This window comes from Pan paniscus, chromosome 2 (assembly GCF_029289425.2).
Source record: "Pan paniscus chromosome 2, NHGRI_mPanPan1-v2.0_pri, whole genome shotgun sequence".
NCBI classification, from domain to species: domain Eukaryota; kingdom Metazoa; phylum Chordata; class Mammalia; order Primates; family Hominidae; genus Pan; species Pan paniscus.
In genome coordinates, this window is record NC_085926.1 from 14777925 (window position 1) to 14795442 (window position 17518).

At 52.5% G+C, this 17518-nt stretch overlaps 1 protein-coding gene and 1 long non-coding RNA gene across 3 annotated transcripts in view; one reads left to right on the forward strand and one right to left on the reverse strand.

The window, feature by feature from the left end:
- Positions 1-3097: 3097 nt before the first annotated feature.
- On the reverse strand, positions 3098-15040 carry LOC130541314 (uncharacterized). The gene is made up of 3 exons (XR_008955354.1): positions 14985-15040; positions 6987-7068; positions 3098-6793 (listed from the first exon to the last, which is right to left on the reverse strand). It is a non-coding gene; the product is annotated as an uncharacterized LOC130541314 (long non-coding RNA).
- Positions 14360-17518, forward strand: part of FGD5 (FYVE, RhoGEF and PH domain containing 5) — a 123535-nt gene continuing 120376 nt past the window's right edge. For both annotated transcript variants that reach the window (XM_008951689.5, XM_003826223.7), the window contains exon 1: positions 14360-14492. In XM_008951689.5, coding sequence (XP_008949937.1) covers positions 14480-14492 — 13 coding nt within the window. In that variant the 5' untranslated portion in view covers positions 14360-14479. The remainder of the gene's footprint in view (positions 14493-17518) is intronic.

Consider the following 17518-nt stretch of genomic DNA (forward strand, 5'->3'; position numbering starts at 1 on the left):
GGAACACCAAAGTTACTGCCTGGCCACACTCCATCTCGGCAGGTGATTCCCAGACTGGAATAAGCACAGGAATCACTGGGGATCTTAGTAAGATGCAGATTCTGGTCCAGTTGGGCTGAGATTCTGTAGTTCTGGTCTGATAAGCCCTTAGGTGACATGGATGCTGCTGGTCTCAGGACCACCCTTTGAGGAACAAGGGGCCAAGATCTTTGCAATCTCCATTCCTAGCCACCTCCTCCTCTCCCTCAACTCTTCAAACATTTGCAAACCCTCCCCAGATGTCCAGCACTTCTTATATCTGTCACATAGTTTGATTCTTGGAACAGCCCTGGTTATTATCTTTGACAGATGAGGAACTGGAAGGGAAAGAACTTGCCCAAGCTCCCCCAGCCAGCTGACAGGGGTGGATCGATCGCCAACCTCCCTTGCCTCCCCTTCTCCTCTCCTGGAGCCAAAAACCAGCCAGAAAGACCCTGCTGCCACCTGAAAGCACCGTATTCACTGCCATAAATAAGGCCTCCGCTGAGCCAGCTCCCTCCTACTTTCTCAGCAACATCTCACAGCAGGCTGGGATGAGAGAAGCCAAGGAGGGACGGGAGGCTCAGCCGACAGCGTGAGTTATGGGCTCGGGGAAGCCCATTAGTCACTAAAGCAAGAGAAGTTAACTCGAGCTTATTAACTCTAAACGTTTATTATTCACATTGATCATGGCAGCAGACAGCACTCACCCCCACCCCCTCCCCCACAGTGCTGTGCAGCCTGTTCAGATCACAGGATGGTGATACGGGCTGAAGAGGCTCCCTATGCTCCAGAAGCCCCAGGAAATGCAAGCAGGGCATGCACAGGCCCCAAGGGGCTCTCCCTGAGCCAGGGGCCAGGGAGCCATCAGTGGCACAATCAGACACCATCTCCATCATCATGGGCCGACCAGGAAGCTAGCAGGCAGGCTGCATGGGGGATGGGAGCCTGCCTCGAGGTCGGCTTGACCCTTAGCAGCAGATGACCTTGCCAATAAGTTGCATGACTTTGCAGAGTCTCAATTTTGTCATCTATAAACGAGGGACACATTCATTCATTCGACAAATATTTATTGAGCACCCACTAAATGCCAGGCACTTTCTAGGCCCGAAGGGACAATAAAGAACAAGAAAGATCCCTGCCCTCATGGAGTTTATACTTTGGAGTTGGAGACAGACAAAGCAACTGAAGAAATGAACAAGCAGAATAATTTCAGGTAGTGGTAAGTGCGGTGGAGAAAACAATCCCAAGTCACACGCTGGAGAGTGGCTTGGGGCACTGGGAGGATGTCCACAGGGGATCTGGCACCACCCTGTGGACCTCCAGACCTGCCTGTTCCCCAGCTCTGGGACAGCACATGTGACTCCTTAAGTCTTCTCAGCTGTAGTCTCTCTGACTTCTACAGATCTAGTAACTTTTCTGAAGTCCAAAATCTGTGGCTGTGGCCCAAGGGGCTCTACGGGCAGTTTGAGGTTAAAAAAGGCTGTGAGGGATAAAATCCCCCTAACCTCCCTTAGCAGCTGTGAGGAAGTGCAGTGGACACCGGGGGCCCTGCCTGGCTCTGCATGACCAGGTTGGGGCTGCAGTGACCTTGGCTGCTGATGGCTGACAGCTGCCCCTTTCTCCTGAACATTGCCCTTGGCGGCCAGCAGGCACTCCCCTAGCGCTGTGCCCCCCTTCTCCAGGGTGAGTCACCCCCTCAAGGTGGGACTCATGCTGTGGTGCCCTGTGTGCTCCAGAGGCCCTGAAGATCAGGCTGAGGCCAGTGTCTAGCGAGGACACAGCCTTGTGTGGTGTTTTCCCTGCCTGCCTGCATCCCTCACTCCCTGCTGAGAGCATTTCTTGAGGCTCTCCTTCTAGGGAACCTGGCGTAAAACATGAGGATGAGACCAAATGGTGGCTCTAAAAGCTGAACCCAACACTTGCCACACAATTTGCCTAGAATGTTCCTGATTTTAGCACTGAAAGTCCTGCATCCCAGGAAAACCCTCAGTCTCAGGCAAACCGGAATGATTGGTCAGCTTTGGTAACTGCTTCATAAGTAAGACTCATTCACTCATTCATTGGCTATCTTCTGGGCATCTCCTTGTGCCATGTTCTATCAGTGGAGCCATGGCAGGGGCCCATCCTTATGGAGCTCACAGTCCCACTGCAGCAGGCAGTCACTATCCTAAGATGATTACTCAGGCCTGCAGATCAGGAGAGCTGACGCAGGGTGGTGAGCTGGGGGCTGCCCTTGAAGGAGGGGAAAGAGCTGCCCAATGAAGGGGGTGGGGACATTCTGGGCTGAGCACCCACCCTGGTAAGCTGATGACCAGGAGAGCCTCGAGCTTTGGATCTACAGATGCAGAGAGAGATTGTGAGAAGGAGGTTCAGGGTGCCCACTGGCCATGCCCTTAGCTTCTCCAGGCCTCAGTTTCCCCATCTGTGAAGGTCTCTCCAGCTCCAGCAGGAAGCCTAGAATATCCACAAAGCAAAGAGCTTTTTGGGAGGAGCCCTCTGTAGTCACCAAGGTTCCTGGGTGACCATCAAGATGGTTAAGACCTCAGGGAACCTTCTCTGGACCAGTAGACACTATACTGGTTCCTGAAGCCCCAGGATGATCCAGACAAATAGGTCTACTATTTCTATTTTAGAGACAAGGAACCTGAGGCTTAAAGAGAAGTAATGACTCATCCAAAGTCACATAGCCAGTGAGTGGTGGACCGGGCAGGGGTGTGGGGGTTCCCAGGGCTCTCAGACCCACAGCCACTGAGCCACTTCATAAGTTCAAGAAGATAAGGAAGGCATCGTCACTTCCATCCTATTCATTCCTTTATGCACCCCCTTTTTATCCGCTCACCTACTACAGAGGTGAGTGAATAAAAGCACAGATTCCAGAGCCAGCCTGCCTGGGTTCAGACCCCTGCCCACCATGCAGAAGCCACAGGACTGAAGGCAAAAGACTTAGCCTCCCTGTGCCTCGAATTCCTCATCTCTCAAAGAGGAGACCAAAACTGCACCTCTCTCCAAGGGTTGTTATGAAGATTAAATGAGTTAATATATGTAAAGCACTTACAGCCTGGCACACCGTAAGTCTCAACTATGATTGTTTCTTTATTGCTATGACTCAGTATTACACAAGTCGTTATAATAAAACATTGGCAAGAACCTAAATGTTCAACAATAGGAGAGTTACTAAGTCTAGCATGATTTCTCGATTTCAGTGGATACAATAGTAATTAAGACAGGGTGGTCTTGGTGCAAAGATAAAAAATAGACCCAAGGAACAGAAAGGAAAGTCCAGAACTAGCCCAACATGTATAGAAGTGCCAAATTTATAATAGGGGAGACACAGCAGTACAGTGAGAGAGGGTGTTTTAAATAAATGGTGCTGGATAAATTGGACATTCACATGGGAATAAAAAGATTCTTGACCCCTTCCTCACACCATACACCTAATTCTGTTTCCATGACCTCTAAGCAGCCATTTCAACTTGACCAGAATATTGGCTATGTGTATGTTCACTCAGCCCTGTGCATTTGAAAAAGGTAACATTATGAGCAAATGTGTGAACTTGAAATTATAAAGCCACTTCAAATGTGTGCACAGACTGACAAGGAAGCCACGGTGAATTTCAGTGGTGTTGGTGGCTCCATGTGAATGAAATCTTTGGTTGTGATGGTTGTCCTTTTAGTAAAATGAAGGACATTCCTTTATTTTGAAGTTAACTTACACATCTCATCCAATCCAAGATTATCACGGAGAAGGAAGGTGAGTTTTAGGCAACGAGTAGTCAATAAGAAAGTTCAGATTTCCTTTGGAGAAAAAGGAAAACATGTTTTGTTGTCCCCCAACAGTGAGATGGAAAAAAATAACCAAGGGAAAAGTCACCCCACGCTTTCCTCGAGGCCGTGGGCCCCCACCACTGTGGTGCCATGAGGAAGTCGAAGGTTGAGCGAGCAAAACATGTTTTCCTTCTGCAGGACGTCTGTCTGTAGGAACTGTTGGAATCAATTATTGGAAAACACAAAAATAAAATAAACTCCAGCCCATGGTAAACTATCCCTTCTTTCTGGGATCAGGAAAACAAAGGCCAGGATTGGGGTCAGCATGGAAGAGTGGGCAAACAAGAGTGGTAGGAGGCAGGGACCTGGGCTTCAGGTAGAACAGGATGAATCTGGAAACTTCCTGAGCCTCATTTTACCCACCTGCAAATTCATGATCCTGAGTCCACCTCACAGAGTTGGGGGTGAACATGCCATTTCACTCACTCAATAAACATGTATTTTGCTCCCAGTCTGTGCCAGGCTGTGAGCAGGAGCTGGGCCAGCTCCATGGCTATGCAACCAGTGCGGCCACACTGGGCCCCACATTGAGGAGGGCCCTGTGCTTGGCTCAGACCCCCACATGCTGCAGTGACCTCTAGAAATTCTTAATTTTTGAAGAAAAGGTATTGCATTTTCAGTTTGCACTGGGCCCCACCAATTATGTCTCTGATCCTCAGAGTGAGGCAAGAGCCAGTGTTGCTTTTAATTGCTGGTCGGGTGCATCTGACCCCACTGGGTTTCCCCCAATGCTTGGAGTAAAGAGGGTGCTGATAAAATGGGGGTTAAAATGAAGGTGCAAGGAGAAGCCAGGGGTATGGATACTGCTCTACCACCCACCCAGGTGTGCCTAGCCGCAAGGGGACCCCTTCACACCCTTGTAAGTGCTGTGCCTGCCACTGTTTCAGGGGAAATTATCTCGATTTTGGTTGGGAGGGTCTTGAGTTAAAACCAGGTGTGTGGTCACAAATGACCTGGGGTCAGACCTTTCTGCTGCTTGCCAGCTGTGTGTCTAAGCAAGTCTCTGCGCCTCAGTTTCCTCATCTATGAAAAGAGTCATACATGCTCGTATACATGACATACATACGTGCAGGGTGCTTATGGTACTGGGAGCACCAGTGGCCCAACCAGCTTGAGGAGGCCCTGAACCCTCACCTACGCAGACAGGCAGGGAGCGTCTGGATCCTGAGGGAGGTGTTTATAGCCAGTGGCAAGTTCTCCTCGGGCTTCCAATTTAAGAATTTGACTTGACCCTGGGATGCTGCGCCTGGACAGCGAGGGCTGGCTGCTGCTGCCTGTTTATAGGTGAGATGTGAACAAATGGTATTTATAAAAGGTTAAACATTGGTTAACCAAACTATCAAGTCAGTGAGAAATGGCACGTGGATTAGATCTCCAAACACAAGGTCCACCTGCTGAAAGACATGAAATCCTAATTCACTGCCTACTGTGTGCCAGGGACTTTGTTAACAATGCTCAGTAAAAAAAATCTAACATTGCCGACAGTTACCTGTGTGCCAGGCACTGGGCTAAGGGCTTCAGGGTCACTATCTTATTTCATCTTCCTAGTGGGCATGTGCCGTAGGTGCCAGAAAAGCCTCATCTTACAGATGAGGAGAGGGACACCCAGAAGGAACAGGGACTTTGTGGGGGCTCAGGGCTGGTGAGTGGTGGGGCTGGAGCTCCATCCCAGCATCAGAGAGCACACTGTAGGAAATAATCAGCCCGACTCAGTGTGTGGCTCCTGCTGGGGGTGGAAGGTGCTTTCCCCACACCTGCTTCCCTCCTTAGGGACTCCCCTAAGCTGTAGAGGACCAGGCTTCGGCCTGGGGCCCCCCTGCTGGAAGGCAGCTTGGAGGCTGCTCCTGCAGGGACTGTGTGTGTTGACAGCAGCCTCTTCTTGAAGGACAGAGCCCCAGCAGCCACAGGGCAATGGACCGGCGCCCAGAGCAGCCAAGTGTTTTAATGGTGTTCCCAGACTGGGCCTGATTCATTTCTCTAAGTGTCTAGGTTTTGGGTGGGGGGAGATGCACCCCCAGCAATTAATGATGTCGGTGACAGAGATTCACACTTGCCTCCCATGTCTGTGCACACAAATGCACAAGTGCTCATTAAGCTAATTAATATGGTCTTTCCGGAGCCACTACCTCCTTCACCCTCTGCCACAGGGCCGGCAGAGAGAACGCAGTCTCCACTCTGGAGCTCGAATGGGGAAAATAAATCAGGAGTCAGCCCTGGTGGCTCATCAAAATGCCTCTCTTTAAACCACCACCCTTCCTGGTGCATTGGGGAAGGTGACATTGCTACCTCTGTTCTGCAAAGCCAGCCCACAAGGGAAGGGTCGGCCCTGTGAGGACTGAGCTTCCCGTCCCCAGAATTCAAGGACAGGTGGCTGTCAGAGGTAGGAAGTTGGAGTCAATTGCTTGTCAGGGCCTTCCCGAGCTGCCCCGGCTCCCTAGCTGGGCACAGCGGGGCATGGACAGGCCCTGGCCCTTAGACTCTACCACACATTGAGTGAATGATTAACGGCCGGGTTCTCCTCTGATGGCCTGGTTCAGACTTCAGGCCCTTTGGTGAGAAGGGAGTCCCTGTGTTCCCCCAACCCCAGGCTTTTAACAGGGCCTCCAGAACCTTAACCCCCTGTTTCTCCAAATGAAGAATCTCATTCAAGCTGCAGGGAATCTCACCTCACTGGGCCTGGGGGCAGGCATTGAAACGTGTATTATACCCAGCCTGGAAGATCCTTCAGATCAGGGAGTTTGGGATCCCCTGCTTTAACCCAAAGGTGTGGACCTTGGCAGTGACCTTGTCAACTCCTCAGAAAGTCAAATCACCTTTTTTCATTCTCTGTGCATGAGGCCCCTTTCAGCTTGGTGGGAGGGTAAGCAGGAAGGCACAGGTTTACCCTGGGTTTACCCTCAACTCCTCCGGCATGAACCTTTACTTCTCTCAGTCTCAGTCTCCTCATCTGAAAAACGGAGATAATAATACATCCCTCCAAATGCAATCAGCACCCCAAAAAGTTCCTGGCAATTGTACTTGCTCAAGAAATGTTAGTTGTCTTATAGGGCAAACATTTAATCTTTGCTCCCCGCGCCCCCAACTAACTCCTCTTGAGAGATGGTTGCCTGCACTGAGCAGATGTTAGAGTGAGCACTTACTGTGTGCCGGGCTATGTTCTCCGTGCTGGAGGTGGAGCAGCCGCCAGGGAAGATCCAGCCCTGCCCTCCCGGGGTTGGCATTCTAATCGGGGAGACAGCACACACATACACAGACAAATAAATGGGACAGTTTCAGATAGGAATGAGTGCAGAGAAGGAAGATAACCGGGTGATGGGATGGCAAGGGAGTAGGGAGTGGTGTCAGAGGTGCCTCTGTGAGGGGGACATTTGAGACCTGAGAAATGCGAGGAGCCAGCCCAGCCATGTGAACATTTAGGAAGGAGTTTTCCAGGGAATGGAAATAACAGGTGCAAAGTCCCTGGGGCTGGAAGGACTGAGCAGGGTCAGGGATGGAGAGGAAGGCCAGTGTGGCTGAAGTGAGTGAAAAGGGGGAGGTGGTGAGAGATGGGGTGGGGAAAGGGGACGTGATGAGGTGGGTGGGGTGCTGGGGCTTAGGGGCTGTGGTAAGGAAGGAGGATGCTATTCCCAAAGCAACTGGTGAGCAGCTGTTGTGTGCAGCCACAATGCTGGGAGCTGTGTTCGTGGCATCCTTACAGCGGCCACTGGGGGTGGGGGAGGGACGGCTGGTGGCTGGTTACGGAGAAGGCTGGGCTCCTGAGTGGTAGCCACATTTGGGTGCAAGCCACAGAGTCTCCACCCTCCCCAACCCTCCACAACAACAAATGACTACGTCTCCCCATGACTCAGGTCTCTCCAGCATTCTCAGGGCAAAGTCCCCCAGAAAAAAACACCTTTCAGAGTCCCAAGTCCCTGTCACTCTGCACTGAATCCCACCAGCACCCATGGCCAGAAGATAATCTTTTACAATGTGAGTGAGAATCCATCCCTCCCCTGCTTCACCTCCTCTGTGGCTCCACATTTTTGTTCAGAGAATGAAACCCAAAGTCCTTGCACTGTGTGGTCCAGATGAGGGCCAGCCTCTCCACCCCTCTGAGTTCACTTCAATGTTGCCCTCCATCTAATGGGTATAATACCCAGACTTGCCTTTCTCTTGGAATGGTGGTGAGACTTGGGGGGGTGTCCCTTGGGGGATGTGACCCCCATTTGTTGCCTGTATGCCCAGGAGGGGTTGGTGAAGAGGCTCTCAGCCAGGCCTGCCCTCAGAAGGGTTAATGTGGCCTCTTTGTCCCATGGTTGCCATAGGGACAGTTCCTGCCCTTCAGGAAGCAGGGAGAGCAGTTTCCTGTTTTGAAGAAGGCTTGAGGGCTGTTTTCCTCCAGTCCGCCTGCCCAGAGAGGGGCAGGAAGCCTAAGGCCAGCCGCCCCTGCTGCTGGGTGTGTGGCGGAGCCGTGCCCACACCCAGCCAGCCAGGAGGGGCTGTTGTGGAAATGCAGCCTCGGGAAAAAGCCAAACAGGCCAGTGCAAGGAAAAAAAATGGCTGGCCGGAAGAGGGTGGCCGCTTCCTCCACAGACCTTGAATCCCACCCAGTGATAAAAATCCCACCCAGTGATAATAAAAACTCCAAGCTGGTCCTGCCCAGCCTCTGACTCCCCTCCCCCAGAGCTCAGCCCTTCCTTGGAGAGCCGAAGACTGATGGATCAAGACCTTGAGGCCCCTGCCTACCCCTCTTGCCCAAATGCACTCCCACCCGGCACACTGGTTGTTCCAGCTTCATCAGATTCGGCCCCCATTTTCCATCCCCACCCCTGTCTGGAATGCCCTTGCCTCTGATGAGGGTGCAGATCAAAGCCCACCTCCTCCTAGAAGCCTTCCAGCATGCATTTGAGCCCATGCAGCCCCCATGGGTCAGGAGCATTCATGAATTCAGGTCTCATCTCCTCTTGTGGCATCCCGGCTCCTGCCTTCCAGGTTTCCCATCTCCAGGCTTGCTCCTCTGACTCATCCACCACTCCAGCTACCACATAGCTTTCTACCACACAGGGCTGACCATGTCACCCCCTCCCCCAGACTATGGCTCCTCTCTACCTGCAGGGTAAAGTCCAGACTCTTCGGCCCACCATCAGTCAGAGAGCTTCCACATACATGTCCTGTGCTGTGACCACAAACATTTCTCACCGTGCCCACCTGCCTTCCTCTTCCATCCCTCCAGGTGCTTGCTCAGGCAGTTTCCCTGTACCTAGGAGGGCCACCCTACTGCTGCACCTGGAAAATGCTGCCTGACCTTTCAGGCCCAGTCCAAATGTCACTTCCTCTCCTCTTAGGGGTAAGCTTAATTCGATCCCCTACTTTCAGCTCAGCTGCCCTGCATCACTATCAGCTGATCCCAGGCCCTTCTCTCTGACCACACCATGAACTCTTTAAGGACAGGGAAGTGAAGAGAGAAGAGAACTAAAATTCACCGAATCCTCACTTCAACCCAAGAGAAGTTTCATTATGCCCATTTTACAGAGGAGAAAAGTGAGGTGCAGCGAGGTGAAATGACTTGCCCAGGGCCACAGAACCAGTACCTGGTGTGGTCGAGAACCTGCTCCTCTCTCAGCCTGGGTGAGCATGGTCAGGGCGGTGGGGGTCTGAGCCAAATTTATCTGATGTCCTCCAGCAATGTGTGCAGCATGGGAAGGGAAGGGCAGCCTTGCTCAGACACCATTTCCCTCCCCACTCTACCCCCACAACCCCCCACCCCCCGGCAGGTATCTGGCTTAGATTTGTCCTCCCTGGAGCCAGGAAGGCAACTCAATTACTTTTCAGGGGAAGATAAGCCCCAGAGGCTGATGGTGTCACAGCCATGGTGGAAAATGGGAAACACAGGGGGCCCCTGCCACAGGAGCGGGATGCAAAGGTGGCCAGCACACAGTGGGAAACCAAACCCTGAGGCTCACCCCCTTCTGTGTGGGGCAGGAAGCAGAACCCAGGCCACCTCCACAGGCTGCTGCCCTGCTTCCGCACTGCCCTCCACTACCCCCAACTCTGCTCATTCCAGCATGCACAGGGTGCTCAGTAAGTGCTCCTTTCTGATCTTCTCATGCTCTGATTGTGGGGGTTGTGTGCCCCAGTTCCTGGTGAGTTGACTTTGTTTGTGCACATTTATGGAGCACCAACTGTGTACCAGACATCATTTATTAAGCACCCCCCTATATCCCTCTCCCGTACTGAATTCTTTAGATGAATGACCTCATTTACTGAGGAGACACTATTATCATTTCCATTTGATTGGGGGTGGGGAGGAGTGTGCTGAAGTAGGTAAGAAGGCCAGCCCCAGAACCAGGGTCCCACGCCCACCACTTACTAGTTGTGTATTCCTGGGCAAGTAAGTACCTTAGCCTCTCTGCATTGTGGCAGCCTCATCTGTAACATGGGGGTAATAACAATGCCTACTGCATGGGTTTGTTAGGAGGATTAAATGAGGTAATATATGCAAAACATATATTGAAGGCACAAATATATCAGCATATAGCTCAGCAAATATCAGCTATTATGATTTGCAAATGAGGAAACAGACTTAGTGACTCACCCAAGGTCACGCCCAAGTTAATGTGGTTCCTGACCACCACATCCCACTGCCTGTCTGGGAGGCTTGGTGATGGGCACTTTCACATGAGCTCGCAGAGCCTGGGGTGCTTTTTTGTTTCTGGAGAACGTGGCCACATCCAGCTTTGGAGCTGGCTTAAAGGCTTCAGGCCTGTGGGAATAGGGAGCTGGATTTCAGCGATTTGGAGCTGGGGCTGCCATAACCCGAGCCGTGTTCAGGGAGGTAGTCAGCCCCAGATTGTCCAAGGATGATAGAAAGATGGGAAATATTTGCTGACTTGGAGAATGGTGCACTATGCATGTGCATGAGTGAGAGGTGTGTGGGATGGAACTTTGTGTGTGGGGAAGGTCCTGGGGTCTTAAAGGGTGCAGTGAGGGGTGACTTTGTTTTCAGAAGCCCCTGGGGAACCTGTCGTCACCACCGCAGGAGTCTAAAGGCACCTGAGGAGTGGTACCGTAATGGGAACACTGGTTGGGAGTCAGGAAGTCTGTTTTCCCCATTAGTGCTCTTATTGGGCTGGTGGTAATCAGATGTTGGGCGGCCTTCCTCCGCTAGCCAGGGGGCTCTGGGAAGCACAGGGTGAGGCTGGGCTGTGAAGCTGGCCAGGCACCTGGCACAAAGTAGGCACTCCATTCATTTTTGCTGAATGAATGAATTGAAGAAAGGAAGGAATGCCCAGGATTCTGGTCAAGATTCTGCCATGGTAACCTTGGGCAAATGTGGTATACAGCAAACAGCATTGGCCCTAGAGACAGACGGACCTGGGTCTGACTCCACCACTGCCTCTGGGTCTTGAGAAAACGTCTCACCCCTCTGATCCCCAGCTTTCTCACCTGTAAAATGGGGACAATGATAAAAATCACTTTACATTGTCATGAGATGTATGGAAAGGGTGGAGCACAGAGCTGATGCTCAGCAGGCATCCGCTATCAGCATTTGTTATCACTGTCATTGCTACGACTGCCTGCTGTTAGTGCCACTGTCTCCTCACCCGGCTGATGCACTGGACATCCAAGTTCCTTTGATCCTAAGTTCCCCAGGCTCTGAGGCCGACATCTGGCTGGTCCTTGGATGTGGCAGAACCATGGTGATGGTCCCCTTGGCCCCCACTTCCAACGCTCCCGCTAGGTTTTTACCGCGAGGTTGCTGGCAGCTGCTGGCCATTCTGATTGTCCAAAGTAGATAGAAAGAGAGGGCAGGATGGAAAGAGCAAAAAGAAAGGGGGAGAGAGGGAAAGCCTGCTCAGATGTCAACCCCGCTGGCATCTGCCTTAGAGGTTTCTGTCTTCCACCTTCCAGGCTCTTCCAGAAAAGTGCGGAGAGGCTCTTGCCCACAAAAGGCAAAGCCAAGGACTGCAAGCATTCACAGAGTAGTAAATGGGTGAATGGGATGAGAGTCCTGGCTGGACTGTAAGGGCAAGTCACTTCCTCTCTCTGGGCCTCAGTTTTTCCATCTGTGAAATGGGGATATAATAACTCCTTTATACAATTCTTGGGACAAAAACATATGTTAAAGGCTCAAGAAAGTAGTGATGATGGTCATCACCCCCACACATCATGTCTTTTGTGGGTATTTACAGTTACTCCCCCTGAATTCAGTGAGTGGCTGTGGCTCAGTCCCATAAATACAACCACCAGTATTGGCAGTGGGTGTTTGTAAAGCCAACAGTATTTCCTATCCATTTTCTCTTATTAGGAACAGCAAACAAAGGAATAAGCATTTCAACTTCATAGCCCATCACTCCACACTATTGTGTGGCTTCAGCTACACAAGTTCAGACCTGTGTTTTTCCCAACTGGCCTTGGTGCTATGATCTTTTAAAGTAGACGTTGCTTAGCCTCAAATCCCAAATTCAACAGTAGTGGAAAGGGCTTAGCAAAGCCTTGAGGTCTCTTCCTGTCCTCCCTTCTCCTTTGCACAGGCTGACAGCGAAGAGTAACACTGGCAGTGAATTGAATTATCTGAGCCTCCCTCACCTGCTCCTGCAGGGGGTTCTAGGGTATTTTGCTTTTATTGCTAATCTCAGAAACAAGATCAATTTTAAAAAAAATATATATTTTCTTTTTGCATCAAATATTGAAGCGGCTTATCCATTCACTCATTTGTACCCACATTTAAACACAGATATACCTGCCCACATCTTCTATACCACCAACTCTACCACCTCCCTCAACTCCACCACCTCCATCAACTCAATCCATTCCCTCACCTGTCCCACCTCCATCACCTCGACTGTCTCAACTGCCTCCACCACCTGCATCACCTCCTTCAACTCCACCTCCACCACCACCACCTCCTTCATCTCCTCCACTTCCACTACATCCACATCATCTATCAATTACACCACCTCCAACTCTTCCACTACCATGGGGTATATTATGTCCTCCAGTTATGCCATGATTTCCACAACTACGTCCATCACCCTCTCCACCTCCACCACCACCACCTCGACCTCCCCTCCACCACCACTAGTTTCTACTACCGCCTCTCCCTCCTTCACCTCCAACACCACCTCCACCATCTCTGTTTCTGCTACTGCCACCTTCGCTACCTCTACCACCTCCACCATCACCTCCATCTCTATCCCTGCCACACCTCCATGCATGGACCCATAAAATGTATCAAGAGCCTGTCTAAGTAACACCAAATTCAGCCACAGATTTTCTATTCGAGTCACAAGTATTTCTCCACAGAAGCCTGGAGGATTAAGGACTCTGGGGCAGCTCAGAGATGGAAAGGACATTGAAAGGATCAAATTCAGTTCCTAATTTTACAGCTGGGGAAATCAGATCCGCCTCCAGCACCACCTCTGGACACTCCTCCAGCAGGCCAGGCTTTCTCCCATCTCGGCGAAGTCTTTGCCCCAGCGATTCCCTCTACTGGGAAGGCCTCTCCTCTGGTTGAACCCTCCGCACTGGGGTGGTCCTCTGAGCTCCCACAGGCGCCTGTGTGTTCCCATCCCAGCACGAGCCTCGGGGTAGCAGAACTATCTGTCTGTGTCTGTGTGGACAAGCAGACTGGGAACTCCTGGAGGGTGGAGGCTTGGTCTGAGTCATCTATGTCGCCAGGCAGGTACCTGTGAGGGGCTACGCGGTGTGTGCTGAGTGGATAAGGAAAGGCTTCTCATTAACTGGGTCTCCCTTCCAATGTCACCTCCTCAGGGAGGCCTTCCTTGATCACCCAGTCTCTACTCCGGTGGTTCTCAAACCTGGAGGGTTTGATAAAACACGGGGTTTCTGATTCAGTGAGGCTGGGGAGGGTCCCAAGAATGTGCGGCGCCATCTGAGAGCCATCGCTCAGCCCTATTGCCCTGGTTTCCCTCCCTCGCTTTGAAATGGTGTCTCCAGCGACTTCCTCCCGTCTAAGCTCCATGAGGGCAAGAATCTGGGGCTGTCTTGTTCCGTGCTCAGCGCAGAGGCTGGCGCGGCACTGAACGAATGCCCAGAGTTAAAAATAAAGGGATAGATGGTCCGCTGGGCGAAGGAGCCAGGAACACCCCAGAAACCCAACTCGCTGAGTTCTCGTCCTTCGAACCCCCAGCGCCTCCCGCGGTGCCCATGGCCACGGCCCCTTTAAATGTGCGCAGGGACGCCCCGGCCCTCGCCTCCCTGAATCCCTGACCGAGCAGGGGAAAAAAAAATCCTTCCTCTTCGGGAGCGGAGGAAATGTCTAGGAGGGGGTGGAGGGGCGGCTGCGGCGCAGGCAGAGGCGCAGGCGGAGGCACGGCGGCCAGAGCGCAGCGCGCCGGGAGCCGGGAGCGGACGCGACGCCCGGCGCTGCCCCAGCCGCCGCCCCCGCGCTCGCGCCCCCTCCTCCTCCCCCGCCCCGCGCCCCCGCCCGGCGGCCCCGCCCCGGAGGCTCGCGGCCCGCGCCCCCACTGCCCTGAGCGCCGCGCGGAGTCCGAGGCGCGCCGGGGCCGGGCGGGCGCCAGGGGGTGCGGGCCCCGCGGGGCGGCCGCGGAGGGAGGCGGTGTGCGGAGTCGCACTGGGACCCGCGGACGGACTGAAGCGCCGACGGCGGCCCGGGCCCCGCGCGCTGAAGATGAACAGAGCAGGTAGGAGGCCCGGCGACCTCCGGCGCCGAGGCACGAGCGCGAGGGACCCCGGCCGGGCGCTCCAAGTTGGAGCTCCCGGGGAGCCCGGGGCTAGCTGCCCGAAATCCTCCGACCTTTCAGTGCCGCTCGGCCTCGGCCAAAGCATGCGCGGCTCCGGGGTCCTCTCGCCGAGGAGGCTGAGAATCGGGGGCCCCCGTCCGAAGCGCCCTGCCTCAGGGACCTTCTCAGCCTTGGCGAGGCCGCGCCCTGGCCGTGCGCGCCAGTATCCCACTCGCACGGCGTTCCCCGGAGTGAGGGTCCCTTCCACAACGAAGAAAGACGCCCCTTTCGCAAAAGCGACTTAGTCGGGCCCCAAAACCTTTGCCCTCCATTCCCCAGCGTCCCGGACCGGTCCTTGCTCATCTCTCAGGGGCCACACCTGACCCACGGGGCCCGTCCCGGAGCTCTCTCCGACTCCGGGACCAGTTCCCAGCCCTTCAGTACTCGGCATACCGGAAGGAGGATTCCTGCTCCCTTCTCTCCTCCTAGACCCCGAGGCTTGGAGCTTATTCTCCAGATGAGACTAAAAAGCCCTAAATTAATCCCCCTATAGCGCACCCCTCCCTCGCAGCGCCCTGGCCGGGGGCCTCCATTGTGCCTCCCCTAGGGGACCCAATGCCAAGGGGACGCTCCTCGCCGCCGCGCTGAGCCTCTCCAGGTTCCCCCACCCCCAGTCCATCGCGTTCCTGCTCTATGAATTTGACTCCCCCAGCTCATCCCTGCAGTTCAGAGATTCTGTGAAATCAAAATGTGTTTGAAATCGCAGGGATTCCTCCAGAGTAGTGCCATTTAACGGATTTAGAAAGCGAGACTCGGAGATGGGTGGTGCATGGAACCCTGTCCTCGGGATTCCCAACTCCATCTAAGGGGAGGGCAGAAAGTTCCCTTAAGATGAGAGTTTGCAAGGGAACAGTCCCAGCTAACTTCATCTGTCTGCCAAGGAGCAATCACCACTCTATTTTCTTTTTCTCACAGAATTTAGTAGAAGGCAGCCCGCTCCCCGACCAACACCCTTGTCCAAAGCCGTACTCCAAAACACACATCCCTAAAGAAACAGGAAGCCACCATTTTGGCTGTCTTGGAACCATATCCTGCTGGTGTGTGTGTGTGTGTGTATGTGTATGTATGTGTGTGTGTGTATAGGATTTTTTCTTTTAAAAATCTTTTTAATGAAAAAAAGTCATTGTTTTAGCAGTGAGGTACAGGCTGCGCGTTTAGACAGTCTGGGAGTGTGGCAGCCACCTTCCATGTCCAGGCCCTGTTATTGCTGGGCATACAGGCACCTGGACAGTTAGTGAGTGTGGGTCACAGAATTGGGGAGCAGGATCGGGGGTGCCACTTTGCGGGAATGGAAGAGGCTGAAACAGAGGCCCAGAGCCCAGCCAGCCACTGCTTGGAAAGGGGGTTGCCTCCTGCCTGTGCTGGCGTGGCTGAACAGAGCCAGGCTAGCTTTTTCCTACACTCCTAATAAAACTCGCTTTATAACAATGGTGAGAGCGTTTCCAGTTTTCCCACGTTTTCCTGCATGAGGCTTGGGCAGACCCTCCCTTCTCTGAGAATCTGGGGGATGGAGTGAGTCGGAATAAACTTAGAGGCAGGTTTGGTCCCAGGAAATCTTAGCCGTTGTCACTCTTGGGTTCAGCCTTCCTGTAATTTGTCTCCAGTGTAAACCTGGTTCCTTTTTCAATGTGATGGTAATGATACCAGCCTCACATTCAGGCCGTGCACCATGGTCTGAATTTCCTGATCACGTGGCATGGTGGTTCACAGACTCCATAGGACTGAATCTCAGAACCATCATATGCTTAGTTATGTGACCTTAAGCAGGTTATTCAATCTCTCTACACCTGTTTCTTTATCTGAAAAATGGGGTTGGTAAGATTTAAATAGACTAAAACACGTAAGGTGCCTAGAAAGAACAGTGTCTGTAGCAGAGCAACCAGTAAATACCAGCTAATATTTATTGGGTACTCAATATGACTTGGTATTGCTTTTAGGTGTTTTACTTCTATCAGTTTATTTAGTTTTCACAGTCACCTTATGAGTTGAGTACCATTGCCATCCCCATTTTATAGATGGGAAAATTGAGGTGCGGAGATTTTATGGTCACTGGCTTATTGAAGGGCTGAGACAAGATTGAAACCCAGACTGTCCAGCCTGAGAGCCTGCTTTTTTATCCAGTGCCTAACACGTAGTAGGGTGTAGGAAATGTCTGCCAGTCGACTTTATTAGGCATCATGTCTGTTATTTTCCGGAACTTCTCAACGGCCCTATGAAAAAAAAGGGGGTATTTCATCATTTTACCAAAAAGGAAACTGAGGCTCAGAGAGGCAAAATGATGTGCCCAAGATCACAGAGCTGACGTATAGCAGAGATGGGATGGGAGCCCAGCCTTCCTGAGCCTGAGCATGCTCTTCCCACACTGTCCTGTGCTGTCTTCCTGGTAGTGCCCTGTCGTGGATCACTGGACCATCCTAACAGCAGCCTAATTAGAAATCATCAGGCTTGGCTTGGACATTCCAGCAGGCACCCAGGAATGAAAGTTAAATTAAGATGTAATTGGAAGGTGAAATTGGAAGATAATTACTCTTGTAACGTATGGTTATGAGAGTTCCAGGGGGAGTATAGTGAACTGCAGCTGAAACAGACTTTGTAACTGAAGATGGGATGTCAGAGGGTGTCTTAAGAAGAGCCAGGAGTTTAGAAGGCTGTGGTCGGCCAGAGCAAACCAGACTGACTGACTGGTCCCATCCCCTCACTCTGCAGATGGGGAAGCCGAGGCCCGGAAAGGGGAAGGGACTTGCCCAAGATCACACCTCCAGTTAAGGCAGAGCCAGGTGTGAAGATCAGGGCTCCTGGCTCCCCATCCAGTGCTCCTGGCTCCCATCCAGTGCTCCTCCCAATACCCCTGCTAATTGAACTTCTACATAGCCGACAAGGGAGCAGCAAGCACGAACATGTGAGTGACAGATATTTAATTAAAATAG